The sequence below is a fragment of the Muntiacus reevesi genome, chromosome 2 (genome assembly GCF_963930625.1).
Source record: "Muntiacus reevesi chromosome 2, mMunRee1.1, whole genome shotgun sequence".
NCBI lineage: Eukaryota > Metazoa > Chordata > Mammalia > Artiodactyla > Cervidae > Muntiacus > Muntiacus reevesi.
The window spans coordinates 69200758-69216335 of NC_089250.1; the positions used below are offsets into that span (position 1 = coordinate 69200758).

General features: G+C 46.6%; 1 protein-coding gene across 1 annotated transcript in view; it reads right to left on the reverse strand.

The window, feature by feature from the left end:
- PTPRT (protein tyrosine phosphatase receptor type T) overlaps positions 1-15578 on the reverse strand; it is a 1090723-nt gene that overhangs the window by 396082 nt on the left and 679063 nt on the right. The window contains exon 8 of the mRNA XM_065919188.1: positions 1522-1818. Within this exon, the coding sequence (XP_065775260.1) occupies positions 1522-1818 (297 nt within the window). The remainder of the gene's footprint in view (positions 1-1521; positions 1819-15578) is intronic.

The following is a 15578-nucleotide window of genomic DNA, read 5'->3' on the forward strand; positions in this document are numbered from 1 at the left end:
TTATTTTTAAATTAATGTGAAATTCTGCCACATTGCCACTCCTTGGATATCAATGTCATGTTTTCTATAGCTATGACAGTGTACATCTACTGCTCTGAAGAGATGGATGGGTGGTTTCTGGGTTGATTGTGCTAGAGGATTCTTTGTCAAGATTTTTGTTTTTTGGACTTAGTACAAATGTAGTAGCTACATTTAATGAAAACTTACAGTCTGATGGACATGATTCTAGTTTCTATACATGCCATCTTTTCTATGAGCACAAGAACCTGTAAGTTAGGTACTATGATTATCTCTCTTTCCCTGACTAGGGATCAAATCTGGGCCCCCAACAGTGGAAGCACAGAGTCCTAACCACTGGACAACCAGAAAATTCCCAATTTATCTCCATTCTTACAGATAAGGAACCAGGGCACTGAGAGGTTAAACAACTTTCTTCAGGCATATTTGGCTCCAGAGCCTGACTTCTCAGACAGTGTATTAGTCTATGTGCTGGAGAGGGGGCTATTTATCTTTGATACAATGGAGCCAAATCTGGAGAAAGTTCTGGCAGCTTCATCAGAAGCCAAATCCAGGGCCGCACAATGAAGCTAAGATGAGACGTCTGACCCTCTGTTGGAGGCTGGAGGGGAACAGGTTCCCAGTAAGCAGGGCACTCAGATCTTCTGGAGAAGCTGACCCGGGTGAGAGCTGCACCCACAGGAGACCAAGGTTCTTTACGAGACAGGAAGATGGAGGAACAAGGTGACAGAGGCTGAGTCCCCACCACTGTGCTACCAAGAAGCACAGTCTAGAGGGGCTGCAAAGAGAGTGGCTGCAGGGATGATTTTAAAAGGCTTGGGGAGGGCTTGTTACAAAGGCAGATTTGATAAATTCCAGGTCTAGGATAAGATGGAGGGATTGAGGGACAAGGTTAGAAGAGGCTGAAGTGCTTTCCTCTATACGCTTGTGGAACTTTGCAGCTGAGGATATGGGTCTTGATCCCACCAGGGACCATCACTCAGGTCTCCCTGTGTTCCAGGAAGTATACTTGAACACTGGGAGAGAAGTCAGCATAGGGGAAGATATGAGTTCAATTTTGGGTACTTTTTTGAGACACCTGTAGGACACCCAGGTGAAAATGTGGTTCTGGGTGCATTCAATGTGTGTGCGCCAAGGTCTTTATGTGTATTTTCTGGTCCTAATTTTTAAGAGATTCCAGAGCCGTCTGACTCCATACTCAACACGTTTCAACAGTACGATCGATACACATCTTCTCTTTTGAGAGGCGTGGTTAAATGTTGGCATAGCAGGTGGTATAAATTGTGAGCAGGGATGTGGAAGAGCATGTGTCTGTGGCAGAGGTGTCACTGTCTAGGGGGACAGCGCCCTTGGAGTTGTGCACTGTACAGCCTGCATGGTGTGTTACTGAAGAGCTTAGAGAAGATGCTGGAAAAAAATAAACCCTTGCAACTGCTAGGCGTGGCCGCCTGAGCTGGTCCAGCCCCCCAGTTCCTGAGGGAGCACGCCCACCCCCTGACTCACCATCCTCCTCCGTCTGCACCACCAGCTCCTCGCTCTCCATGCGGCCTTCGGGGTTGGATAGCAGCAGCCGCAGCCGGATGGTCATAAAGGGACGCAGGCCCCGCAGGGTGTAGTGGGACGAGGTCTGGATGAGCTCCTCGGCCTCGTACTGCTGCTGGTTGAACACGTACTGGTACTGCACTGTGAGGTTGTAGCTGTGGCAGCGGGTGACGGCGTAGCCGAAGGGCTCCCACTGCAGGGTCAGCTGCCGGGCTCGGATGTCCACGATCTCCACGTTCTGGGGGCCGTGCACCGGGTCTGCAAGACACACACGCAAGACACGGGGCTCTGAGCAGGCCGCTGGGAAGGCGGGGTGGGGGCTCCGCTAACACAGGGGAATGCAGCTCTCACCAATTCAGCCACTGCCTTCCTGATGTCACCACTTAGAGTATAATGTAATTAATATTTTTCTCTAAGACAAACCTATTATTTAAACACAAGCATCTAAAAGAAAACCTAATTAAAGGGAAAGCCTGAATCACTTGTCATAAATGAATATTAACGATCTGAAAATAATGCAACGCTGTTAAAATTGTTGAGGTTCATCAGGGTACCACTGAAGACCATCGTGGGCACCACCAACAGCACACACAATGCTTTGGGGAAATACTAATTGAGAAGGAAGCTGCAGTCTGACCTCTCTCTTTACATTTCATCTGGCCACACCCCTCCCCTTGAGAAACCAGTCCCCTCTTCTCAGTTCACGGCACTAGAGGCAGAGAACGCGAACTGAGCTGCATCCTCACACACAGCACCCAGGCTGTCGCTGTGACCAGCGGGATCTCCTTTCCTTTCCCTGAAAACACAACTCATCCCTTTGGAGCCTCCCGTAACAGCCATCCCTTCCTTCTCTCCTCTCCCTTCTCAACCAAACAGGCCTCTCCAGGAACATCATTCTCAAAACAGATCTGATGCAACGGTCCAACTCCTAGGCACATATTTGGACAAAATGATAAATCGAAAAGATACTTGCACTCCCATGTTCATAGCACCACTCTTCACAATAGCCAAGACATGGGAGGAACCTAAATGTCCATCAGCAAAGGAATGGATAAAGATGTGGTACAATGGAATACTACTCAGCCATAAAAATGACTGAAATAACATCATTTGCAGCTAAATGGATGGACCCAGAGATTATCATACTAAGCAAAGGAAGTCAGAAAGAGAAAGATAGATACCATACGGTATCACTTATATGTGGAATCTAAAATATGGCACAAATGAATTTATCTACAAAATAGAAACACACTTACATGCATAAAAAGCAGACTTATGGTTGCCAAGGAGGAGGGGGACAAGAGATGCAAGAATTGGGAGATGGGATTAGCAGATGTAAGAGATGGAAGAACTGGGAGATGGAATTAGCAGATGCAAACTTTTATATATAGAAACAAAAAGGTTCTGCTGAAGAGCACAGGGAACTACACTCAATATCCTATAATAAATCATAACAGAAAATCATATGAAAAATAATATATAATTTTAAAAGGAATAAAAATTAAAAACAGGTCTTATTATGCCTTCTCACCCCAGTGCTGTCTCCCATCCCAACCCCTCCCCAACTTATCTTGGTCCCAGACCCTCATATATAACAGTGGCCATCTTTATTTTATTATGAATATTCTATTTATACTTTATACAAATTAAGTAGATGTTTTTGTACAAAATAGATTATAACAAAACTATTTTTTAATCTCCATATGTAAAGCTCATCCTCTAAGGTTTAGGCATTTATTACAATAGAAACACAACCTCCTTTATGATCGGCATATCCCATAAGTTCTTCTGTCAGGTTTTCTTCGCTGGGAGTAGTTAAGCTCAGGCTAGAGATTCAATCAGTGTATTTCCCCCCACGCTACCTATAGGGCTTTACCAGTTTATATAATCTCTTTGGGTCCATTTTCTATTTCATTTGTTAAATAGAGATAATGATAGTAGTTAACTTTATGCAGGGGATGTGGGGGGGGGGCATTAAATGAGGTGTTGTTTGCAAAAGCTCTTAGAATTACACCTGGGATTTAAGCACTCAATATTTGGCAGTTTTTCTTCTGCAGTAAAAGGAAAAGTACTAAAAATAATAACAAGTCCTCACATGCTGTATCCACCCAACCACCTTATATGTGGCAGTACTGTGTAGCATCCTTATGCAAAATGATGGATTCTTTCATCTCTCTGGTCCTCTCAGAGCATGTAGGGGTAAGGCTGCTTCCCTGCCAATGCGGTGATAAAAAGGGAGGGTGGGGAATTCCCTGGTGGTTCAGTGGTCAGAACTCTGCTCTTCCATTGAAAGGAGCACGGGTTTGATCCCTGGTGGGAGAGCTAGGACAGAGCATGCCATGTGGCATGGTGAAAAAGAAAAAAGGAAGGTGATGCTGACGGCGCTGAGTCCTCTGATCCGTCCATGCAGGGCAGAAGTCCTGTGACTTGTGTAGGGACACAACTTGAAGTGGTTCTCTTTGGAGAAGGAAGCTTAGAAATAGACGTCAGGGAGCCCAGGGCCAGCCCAGACCTCTGAGGCACTGCTGGGGAGACTGGGGCAGCCTGGCCCTGCTCAACTACTGAGTTCACGGTCACTCTTACAGCCCAACAACTCATGTTATGTAAAGGAAAACCCGTATCCCAAAAGCAAAGAGGTGTCAGTGAACAAAAGCCGCTATGTGGAGCCCACATGGATCAAACAGTGGGAAGGGAGGTCCCCAGAGCTGGGGGGCTCTGACCTGGTGTGGCTGCTACTGCTGCTCACTTCACACGAGGACAAACATACAGACAGAGTTAACAGTGAGAAACTCCTTGTCTGGAAAGTCCTGAGCATCCCCCAGCACTGCCTGGCGGGAGCCTTTCTCTTGGTCCAGATGCCAGAACACTGCTGGCAGGGAGGCCGCCCACCCTGCTCGGAACCTCATGGACCCTCCTCTGGGTGTGCCTTCAAAATTGACTTGGAGCTTTGTCCAGCTAGATAACTGCCCTCATCCCCTCTTGGCTCACCTTGTTAGAGTGAGATCAGGAACATTTAAGACCCGTAAAATCCAAGGTTATAACCCTATTTTGTCAAACATCTTAAGATGTACCATAGTCCATGCTAAATACACATTTGGGAGTCTCCAATATTCCCTTCACTTCCCTGATAGCTCAGTTGGTAAAGAATCCACCTGCAATACAGGAGACCCCGGTTCAATTCCTGGGTCAGGAAAATGCGCTTGGAGAAGGGAGAGGCTACCCACTCCAGTATTCTTGGACTTCCCTTGTGGCTCAGCTGGTAAAGAATCTGCCTGCAATGTGGGAGACCTGGGTTTGACCTCTGGGTTGGGAAGATCTCCTGGAGAAGGAACAGCTACCCACTCCAGTATTCTGACCTGGAGAATTCCATGGTCTGTATAGTCCATGGGGTCACAAAGAGTCGGACATGACTAAGCGACTTTTACTCTCCCTTCAAGCATCAATGAAACAATAAAAACAAAAGAACGTTGATGGCCAGCAGCCTCAGTTTTGGGTTCTATCACCCCCATCACTTGTGATCCTGTAAGGAAGAAACTGACTGCCAGTTCCACTTTATGGATGAATAAACTGAAGCCAGAGAGGTCCAAGAACTTATACAGACTGACAAGAGGTAAGTTCGGCGTGAGAGCTTTTTAAAAATTGTCCTGCATGCTAGAATGTAAGCTCTTAGAGAGCAAGGGGGCTTTCTGCTCATCCCTTCAGCCTGTGCCCGGCGTATCAGTTGAAAGGATGCTGCAGTTTGTAAATACTACCACAACCTGTGAAGAAAGGATCACCAGCCTTGTCCTAGAGGAAACCAAAGTTTTGTGAGATGAAAGGATGGGCCCAAAGCCACAGAGAGTGCGGCACAGCTGAGATCTGAAGGCTCTGGATCCAGGATCTCTGTGTTTTCTCTGTACTGTGATATCAGGAAGGAGACCAAGGAAAGGACATAAACATGAGGCCTGTCACGGTCATCAGGAATCTGGGGAGAATAGAGTGAGAAAGCTGAGAGCTGTAAGGCAGAAGTGGCTTGATCCATAGGAGCCTAAGGCCTGCTGGGGAGGGTAACATGGGCAGTTAATCACATTGGGGCTAAGCTGAGTACTGACCTGTCTTCCCACTCCTCGCCTTCAGCCACTAGAGTCCTCTCCCCAAGCTCACCTAGGAGGGTGTGCACATAAACACCTTTCTGCTGCTCTTCAAGGAAGGAGCAGATGAGGGCACCTTTTCAAAGAAGGCCAGAGATGTTGCAAGCCTGCCACAGAGCAAAGAGACTCCCTCCTGGAGTGGGAAGGTCAGGGCACAGGAGAAGTGACTTGCTCCCTCTGAAGCAGATGCGACTGACTGTCATCAGACAGGCCACCGGGAACAGCGGAGTCGGGCAGAGCACGGCTTGAAGCCAGACTCTGGCGCTCACTAGCTGTGTGACCTTGGGCAAGGGCACTTCATCTCTGAGCCTCCATTTCTTCATCTATAAAATGGAAATTGTTGCACTAATCACAGAGGGCTATTAATGAGTACAAAATGAACTGTAAAGAGAGAAAATTGCCTCTAACAGTGGGCATTCCTCTTAGAGAGAATGGCCTTTCTTGGGGAAATGCCTTTAGAAGCTTGTTTGGAGTAGAAGCTTCACTCCCAGGGCCTTGGGATCAGTTGTGCTTAGCCTTTAGAGGAAGAGAAAAATGAACTCACTGGTGCTGGGACTGAATGGGGGAGGCAGAGAGTGAACATGATGGTGGAATACTGGGTGGAGCCCAAAGGGACTGTCCTCATGGGACTCCCCATCTTCAACAGGGTCCTCAAGATACCACAAACGGTTGGCTATGATTGGATTTCTTGTGGCTTCTGAGATCTGAATGCCTCACTTGAGCCAAATAAGATGCCACGTGGGAACAAAGAGACCAGAGGCAAAGAGGACTTGGAAAAAAATGTCCAGGTGTGTCACTGACACCTTGAAAGATAATGACAAATGGACTTTGTCAGGCTACGGAATCAGAGATTGAAGCAAAACTCAGTTCAAGTGAAAAGACAAGAACTTTGGTGGCCCTGTGGGTGAGATATGTGTGGGTGAAAGTGTTCTGTAAGCTTGAGCACTCCCATTCAAGAAGAGGCAAAACTGGCTATACAGTAACTATGGACTGGGTAGCTGCATGCTGAAAACAAGTGTTCAGCATAGGGAACTGAGATCAGCGAAGGGACATGACTTACCCAGGACCACACAGCTAAGTAAGTCCCCAGCTTTGGACTCCTATGGCACTTTACCCAACTGTCCAGCCCACTCTGGTTGCCATACTTTCCAGGAACTGCTTGTTCTTGTATCCGTCACTCCTCCCAGGCTATAAGCGAACATATGCTGTTTGTCCAGCAACCCAGCACATGGCACCAGGCCTGTCAAGGGGCCCAGTCTGTGTTGGTTAAACTGAGATGAACAGATGGTGATCCGTTTTTGAGAAATGGGCTTGGACCCCCTGACTCCACAATTCTCTGTTCTGTCCCCTGCAAGCACATCATCAAGTCTTTAAGGTGGATGTATCTATATTTTCATTCAAACAAGAGAAAGTCCTGAAATCCTACACGATGGAAACTAGTTTTCAAAATGCATGATGGAAGCATTCACGCTTTCACTGACCCTCCCAGATCTCAGATGCCAAACCCTGCTTCTGCGCCGGTAATTGCCTACAGCAGGGAGAGTCTCAGGTTTACATTCCAGTTGGTACAAACAAGTTGGAAATTGCTGAGAAAGCCTTGTGTGTGCAGTGGAGATTGGTTTGTTGAATTTATATCCCTCGTGTAAATATGTCCAAGCCTAGAGCCCATGGTTTCTGCCTCCAGATAAGGCTCTGTCCATATGACCTTCTTGAGAAAGAGCCTACAGGTCACTGAGATGGCAAACAGTGGGAAGAGAGTGTCTTATCTGGGAAGCTGGGAAGTCTGCCTCTGATGGAAAATCACAGTGGCGTGACCTCTGGGTTCACTGTCTCTATGCCTTTAGACTTGGCAGCGGGGGGCCCATCCCAAGCCCTATGCACTGGGGAGCACGCTCCAGCCCTCTGAAGACCATGCCCTTCTCCTGGAGCAGGAGTCAAGGGACCAAAGCGCCTGCCTGGTCCCTGTGGACCCTGGCCCATCTGAACCAGGCTCCGGATGCCCAACACCTCAGAATTCACTGTCCCAGTGGCCCCAAACTCACTTTCAGGGCTTGTCTGAACCTCTTTCCTTGGTTTGGCCATCCAAGGTCAGACCATATTCCATCTGTGTACCCCCAGATCCAAAGGGTGAACAAAGGATGGCTGTTTGGAGGAACAGACGTTTGTGGGGAAGGATGGAGTCAGGTGGAAGGAGAAGGAAAGAGACCACAGGCCTCTGTGTGTATCTTGTCCCAGACCCTTTTGTGTTATTACATGTTAGGGATACGTGTGTGTGTGTGTGTGTGTCTGTGTGTCTCACTCACGTCTTCAGAAGCTCCTTTATTCTGCAGCTACCCCTGGAAGGCAAGGTGGACCTCTTCACCTCAATCATGTGCCCCCTTGCCACAAGATCTTACTAAAGTGCCATTTCCTCCTAAAGTACCATTTTCAATCCAAAACTCAGAGCGCACCCTGCAACTTACACCCTCCCACCTCCAAATTCCTTCCCTAATTTTCCACTGTTCATTCTTTGAACCCTATGTTCCTCAAGCAGAGGGTCGCAGCCTCGATCCTTTTATACCTCCATGCTCTGCTTGGGTTGCCACTGGCAAATCCCTATTCAGTATATTCAAGGTCTGACTCCAAAGCCACTCTTTCTTTGTAGCGTTCTCCAAAAACCTTTCTTGCCCAGGCAGGATGAATTATCACTTCTTTTTTTTACTATTCCTCCCACAGTGCTTATCAAGTTGCAGGTTAATTGTCTGCATGTTTGGTTCACGCTAACCTGCTCCCTGCTCGCCTGTGAGCACCTAGATCTCCTCATTTCTATAACTAGAACTTATAACTGATTAATAAATAAGATTGAATAAATATAAAAATCATGAGATGACTGAAGACATAACCAGAATCCAGGCTCTAACATCCTGCAGGGGAAATGCAGCAAGTGAAGGGGTGAATCAGAACTCTCTCTACACTCCAGTTATTAAGGTTATCATATGGTTAAGTTAGAATTCCAGCCTCCTGTTTTACAGGGACCCAGCCTTCATCCCTTCTGTCAAAGGTAATCACTGAAGAATCTCCTAATGACCTTAATCAAGGCAACATCTTATTAAAAAAAAAAAAAGGAGTAGCAAAGCAGATTTCCGATTCATGAATTTTCTATGTATTCATCTTAGAATGTGGAGTTGGCTGTAACATATGTACTGTTCAAAGTTGAACCTAAATTGAGATAATTTGGGGGCATGGGGCTGAAAATGTGGAGGTGGATAGCTTGTATGTAAAATTAATTTTTTATCCATTTGGAGATGCAATTTGAGTTCTTTTCAAATTAAATTGCAATGGAGTCCTAGGCAGCTGGAAACATTATTGCCAACATAATTTGATACTGCAAGAGCAGTAATACATTGACAGATAGTTCGATGTGACCATTAATTTGCAATTTCTGTATGGAAATGATACACAAAGGGGAAAAAGGTAAAAGGAACAAAATTAAAATCCATCTTCTTTCAGCATTATCCAAACCTGCTCTCATGCTTCCTTTCTGCCACCGCCTCTCATTTATTGCAGATGTTTGGTAGAAGACGAGAATTTGTTGACTATTATCACAGATATCCTTACGAAGGTAGGCAAGGACAGGAATCCAGAGGCTTCATTTCGGGATATTGGTATCCTCACCATCCAGGGTCACTGGGTCCCACCTACCCCGGCCACTAAAGTCACCCAAAGCTAGAGCATGTTACCTTGTGAGAGCTGACTCAGTTGTCATCCTCTTGCAGAGATCTCATAGAGGATGTACGTCATTCACATGTTGGTTGGCTCACCCACTACTGAAAAAATGCTCCGGAGCAGGGAGGCATCGTGATGTGGAAAAAAGAAACACTGGCTCTGTCATTACCTGGACCTAAAGCAAGCGACCTGTCCCATCTGTGTCATTTTGCTCATGTGCAAATCAAGGATGGTACTCCCTGCCTTCTAGGGCCATGGGGTGAATTAAGGAGACGGTGTTCACCAAGCTCCTGGGTGGTATGTGACACCGCTGTGTTCCCTTAAATACAGTTCCCACCTCCAGAAGGGAGGCAAGGCAAGGGAACCACTGAGGCGGAACAGGGGTCCTGAAGATGACAGTGGACCCCTGGCCAGGTTCTCGGTCCAGCTGGTGGCTGGGTTCATGCTTTTTAAATGACGGTTTTGAGTTAGCAAGTTCCTATTAACGCATATTGACACGGCTATCTATACTTCCCTTTCTATAAACATGCCTCAGACTACTGAGATTGGACAGGCATTTAGGGATGCCGGGGAATGAGACGATTTCTGACCTTCATGAAATCCATGCTCTAGAGGGGGATGCAGACACGACAACTGTGAAGGGCGGAATGATGACGTCTGATGGAGCTTTTGCAGGGAAGGTGCTGGGCATCCAGGCAACAAGTGTCAGAAGGACACAGCCTTGCACTGGAAACTCATCTGAGCCAACTTAGTCATGACTCACACACAGCCTTACATTCTTTTTCACAGAAACTGCTGCTGCTGCTAAGTCACTTCAGTCGTGTCCAACTCTGTGTGACCCTATAGACGGCAGTCCACCAGGCTCCGCCATCCCTGGGATTCTCCAGGCAAGAACACTGGAGTGGGTTGCCATTTCCTTCTCCAATACATGAAAGTGAAAAGTGAAAGTGAAGTCGCTCACTTGTGTCCGACTCTTAGTGACCCCATGGACTGCAGCCTACCAGGCTCCTCCATCCATGGGATTTTCTAGGCAAGAGTACTGGAGTGGGGCGCCATTGCTTCCTCCGTTCACAGAAACTAGAAGCCACCAAAGAAATCTGAGGTGACTGAAGGTTAACAATGCCTCCATAATGGCATTATTAGGTTGTAAATAAAAGCAAGTCTCAGGTCAAATTCTACACAGATAAGCATTTATTACACAAACATATATTAGCAAGCAGACACAAAACAGCTCATACAATCCATCCCATGAAGTCCAATGAGGCCCTAGCAACCTGTCCTTGTCTTTTTAGGTGATCAGGTTCCTGTCTTGTATGGCGGTTCATTTAAAGCAGTTAAGACAGTATTCTCAGGTAGGAGTTGGCAAATTTTTTTTGTAAAGGGCTAGATACTAAATACTTTAAGCTTTGTGGGTCAGACAGTCTATGTTGTAACTATTTGTCTCTGCTGTCATAATGCAAAGGCAGACACAGACAATGTGTAGACAATTGGCATGGCTGTGTTCCAATGAAAGCTTATTTACAAAAATAGGGATAGGCTGGGAGTTTGGGATTGACATGTACACACTGCTATGTTTTAAAATAAAACATTTCTCCATTAAAAAAATAAATAAATAAAGGCAAGAAAGCCAAGACTGTGGGCTATACTTTATCCACTTCTGTCCTAAGGGCAGAATCAAGAACCAGGTAACCAGGGATTCTCCTCATCCAATGGGTGACCCAGGACTGTTTAGGAATCAAGGTTTGGACACCATCCCTAAGGCTAAGAGTTAGAGGCCTTACTGGGTTCTCCTGCACCATGTACATTTGGAAAGCACTTTTAAGGTATTTTGGCCAACCTGTGTATTTTGAATAGTTTCACCAATTAGAGTCCATTTATAATGCTTACACTAGTCTACAGGTCCCTGATTTCCACCAGAACAATCAATTTCTGGTACTTGGTGTGCTAATTAGCAAAATGAAGGTTGTGGATCAAGACATGATGTCAGAAGCACCCAGGCACCAGCATGAAAAGCACCTGAACCCCAGGGGTCCTTCCCTGACCAGCATGGTCTTGGTGAGAAGGCTGGCAGCACTGGGTTAGAACCTCACCCTAACTCATGCATACGATTCCACTGGTAAATATCTGAGAGTAAATCAGCAACAGTGTAAGAGTCAAGAGGTCACAAGAGTGTCCTGAAGGAGGCAGCCTTGGGCAAAGGATAGATTTCTAACCAGGTAAAGGTACAAGCTGTGGGGAAACAGAGGTTGAACATAGGGAGAGGGAAGGGTGAAGCCACAGGCAAAGGAGTCAGCACATGTGAAGTCCAAGATACAAGTGGGACTACCCTGTGATCCAGGGGCTAAGGCTCCACGCTCCCAGTGCAGGGGGCCAGGGTTTGATCCCTGGTCAGGGAACTAGCTCCCACATGCCACAACTGAGAGTTTGCACGCAGGAGCTAAAGATCCCACGTGCTGCAAAGAAGATGGAAGATCCTGAGCGCCACAACCACGACCCGGTACAGCCAAGTAAATGAATAAAAATAAATACATATTAAAAAATAAAGTCCAAGACACAAGAAGAAAGGAGCAAATGGCCATCAAGATGCTGACGCACGAAGGGACAGGCACTGGGAGCAGCAATCCCTGCCTCCCACGGCAGACCCACACTCCCTGCAGTGATTGTCAGGCCAGTCTGAGTGCTACATGTTATAAAGGGCCCTCCCACCTAAGAAGTAACTGAGAACAGCAACTCAGGGAGTTGTAACAGAGATACAGTATTCATTGCCAAAAGTCAAGCGACAAACTCACCCTCTTAAATATTTTTGAGCTCCTACCATGTGTCAGGCACTATACCAAATGTAGGAGTGACCCAAACAGACAAAAATCCTCTCTGCCCTGATGGGGCTTCCCTTCTCATGGGGAGAAGAGGATTAAATAATATATGAGATAATCAGAACATGAGAATGTCAGATGGCAGTAAGTGCTCTAGAGATTCTAGGGAAAAATCAACCAAGTGAATTTGGTTGCAATGTAACGAAGGCTAAAACCAGGGCTGGTTCAGCAGCCCTATTCCGTGGGCTCTACAGTTTAGCTGCTCAGCGTGTGGATGGGGAACCAGGAGTCAGACACAGCACAGGTTCAAGAGGCAACAGACAGGCTGGAGGCCATGGACTTCAGGCCCAGGGTGAAAACAATAGCTACAACCCAAGGGCCCTAGGATAGTCATTAAGCCATGGTCTCTTGGTTCCAACATTCTTTCTATACCCTGTTTTGTGATGCTGGGGCTGGAAGTCCATAGAGCACAGCTCTGCTTCATCAATAGACAGGGGTCCCCAACCTTCCTGGCATTCTGCTAGTCGCTCACTCATGTCCAACTCTTTGCAACCCCACGGACTGTGCCTTCCAGGCTCGTCTGTCCATGGGATTCTCCAGGCAAGAATACTGGAGTGGGTTGCCACGCCCTTCTCCAGGGGGGCTCTTCCTGACCCAGGGATCGAACCTGGGTCTTCTGCATTGCAGGCACATTCTTTACTATCTGAACCATCAGGGTAGTAGGGACAGGTTTTGTGGAAGACAATCTTACCATGGACAGGGGAGTGGATTGTTTCAGGATGATTCAAGTGCATTACATTTGTTATGCTGAGGCTGATCTGACAGGAGGCGGTAGTGAGGTAGAAATAAGAGCAATCGGGAAGCAGCTGTAAATACAGATGAAGCTTCACTTGCCCACAGCTCACCTCCTGCTGTGTGGCCCAGTTCCTAACAGGCCACAGACCAGTATCGGTCTATGGCCCAGGGGTTGGGGATCCCTGCTCGAAGAGGAAAAGTGTGCTTGCTGTTTCCATGGGCATCACTCCAACATCACTTCTTTACCCCAGGGAAGTTCAGTCTGCTCCAGCATTTGGATCTAGTTTGCAGTTTCTCTAACACTTAAGGAGCAGGATTCACTGCAGAACCTCAGAGACATGAGCACCAGCCAACAAGTGCTCCCTCTTCCAACTTTTTAAATGCTTCTGATTCCAGTCTGTTCTCTTGTTCTCTCCAGCCCCAGTGGTACCTGTTCCCACAGCTGCTACATTAGTATAATACTTTCATATTCTCTTTTATCTTTTGAGTTTTCTAGCCAATTCCTTATAAATAGCTAACAAGAGGTTTCCAAACTTTCATGGTGACTTTGGTGTTACAGTCATTTTTTTGCAAAGTTCCTAGCCAAAGAAATACCTAGTAGTTTCATTCACTAGTTGGTCCAAGCAATTTAATAAGTATTTATAGCCTAACCCTTAGTGAGTCTTCCTGGGTACCTCAAATGGTAAGGAATCTGCCTGCAATGTGGGAGACCTGGGTTCGACCCCTGGGTGGGGTAGATCCCCTGGAGGAGGGCATGGCAACCCACTCCAGTATTCTTGCCTGGAGAATCCCATGGACAGAGGAGCCTGGCGGGCTACAATTCATGGGGTCGCAAAGAGTCAGACACAACCGAGAGACTAACACACACACATGACCACTTAACAGCGGCTTGAGAAAACAATACACACAAATCAAAAGAAAAAATATTTTAATTCCCTTCTTAAATAACCACAATCACTTACTTATAGGATACCTGCATTTGCCAAGCCCTGCACACCTTATCAAACTGTGGATTCAGATTAAAAACTGCTGCTATTGTTGCCTGCCCCATGCTGATTTTCCTAAAATACTTGCTTTTCACCTCAGTAACAACAGTAAGCCCAGCTTTGCAAAGATATGATGTCACTGAAAGGAATGGAGCCCAATCTAATGTTGAAATTGTGGATCACCTCAACTTAGTAGTTTGTACAATGTCTGACAGATGACACTGTTTTCCATGATCATTTAAAACTGAAATCCTAAACACCCTCACGCCATGCCTTTGTGAGTTCATTGTGGTAGCCTAGGCTGCCTCAGGAAAGTTTGAGAATCATCATGGTGAACTCTTACTAGGCAATCCTTCCTGCTATTAAAGTAAGTATGTGATGAAATTCAAACTCGACCTTGGCTGGTCCGGATGCAAGATCTGAATGCCTGAACTTGATCATTCCCCATTCCCTGCCCTCCTCTCCCCAGGCTCCATTCTGCCTACCCCTGCCCACAAATCCTATGTGCTAGCTGGCCATGCTCTGCTTCCCAGCTCTGGCTCAGACCTGTCTCTTCACTCTCGGCTCCATACAAATGCATGCGCCCACCTGGACGGTTGCTGAGCGAGGAGCAGGGTGGCCGGCCATACCGCCTGTCACAATGGCTCAGGTGTTCAAAAGTCAGGAAGAATTAAACGGACACAGGCTCAAGATTGCAGCCTGGAAATAAAAGCTTCAGAATGCTTAAACATTATTTCTGTGGCAGAGGAAACTGGGTTGGAAAGAGAGAAGCAATTTCTAAATTACATGGTTTCAGTTCCCGGAGAAAGGAGGACTTTCAGGGTGGGGTGGGGCTTTGCTTCAATTTACACTTAATTCATGGCAAGCCCCCTTGTCCGTTTTAAAACAAAAGGAAAAGGGGCGGAAAAAAAAGCTGGAGAAAGAGTAAAAGCTGAAACATCTGATGGTCCAAAGCCACCCAGTGCTGCGCCCTGGTAAGGGATATATTGCACCTTCTGAACACCACCTCTCCTTGGGACACACAGTCTGGCTGTGAACATTGTGAGCCCTGGAATCAGGGAAGAGCCCTTAGTGCACCTAAGCTGCCATCACTGTGATACTGGTAAGAAGCCATCTGTAATGTAAATCAAATTATTTCTAGAGTATGTCAAACAAACAAAAGTAGTATCTCCTGAATGGATCCTGACAGCCCGTCTCCCCGGATGATCTTGATATCCCAAGGAGTCACGTTAATCCACAGATGCTACTCAGGACTGCTGGAACGTGGGGAGCCCTGCTGTGTCAGCAGCCCCAGAAACACCCACCAAGCTTTCTTATGATGCCCAAAGCTTTATTTACTATTTTGGAAACATACAAGAGTATCATTACACTGAAGGAATCATTTCAAACAAATCCACTGTCAGTGAAAGGTGGCTTGTGCTCGGCCGAAGTTTCATTTGAGACTCACCTACACTAGCAGAAAGGATACCTGATGAAGCAAAAGCTGTCTATTCTGGTCACCTTGGGGCAGAACACCAAGGAGAGAAGCCCAGTAGGACAGCAAGCACAGGAGGACAGAAGCTAGAAGACCCTTTGACCCCCGATCATCT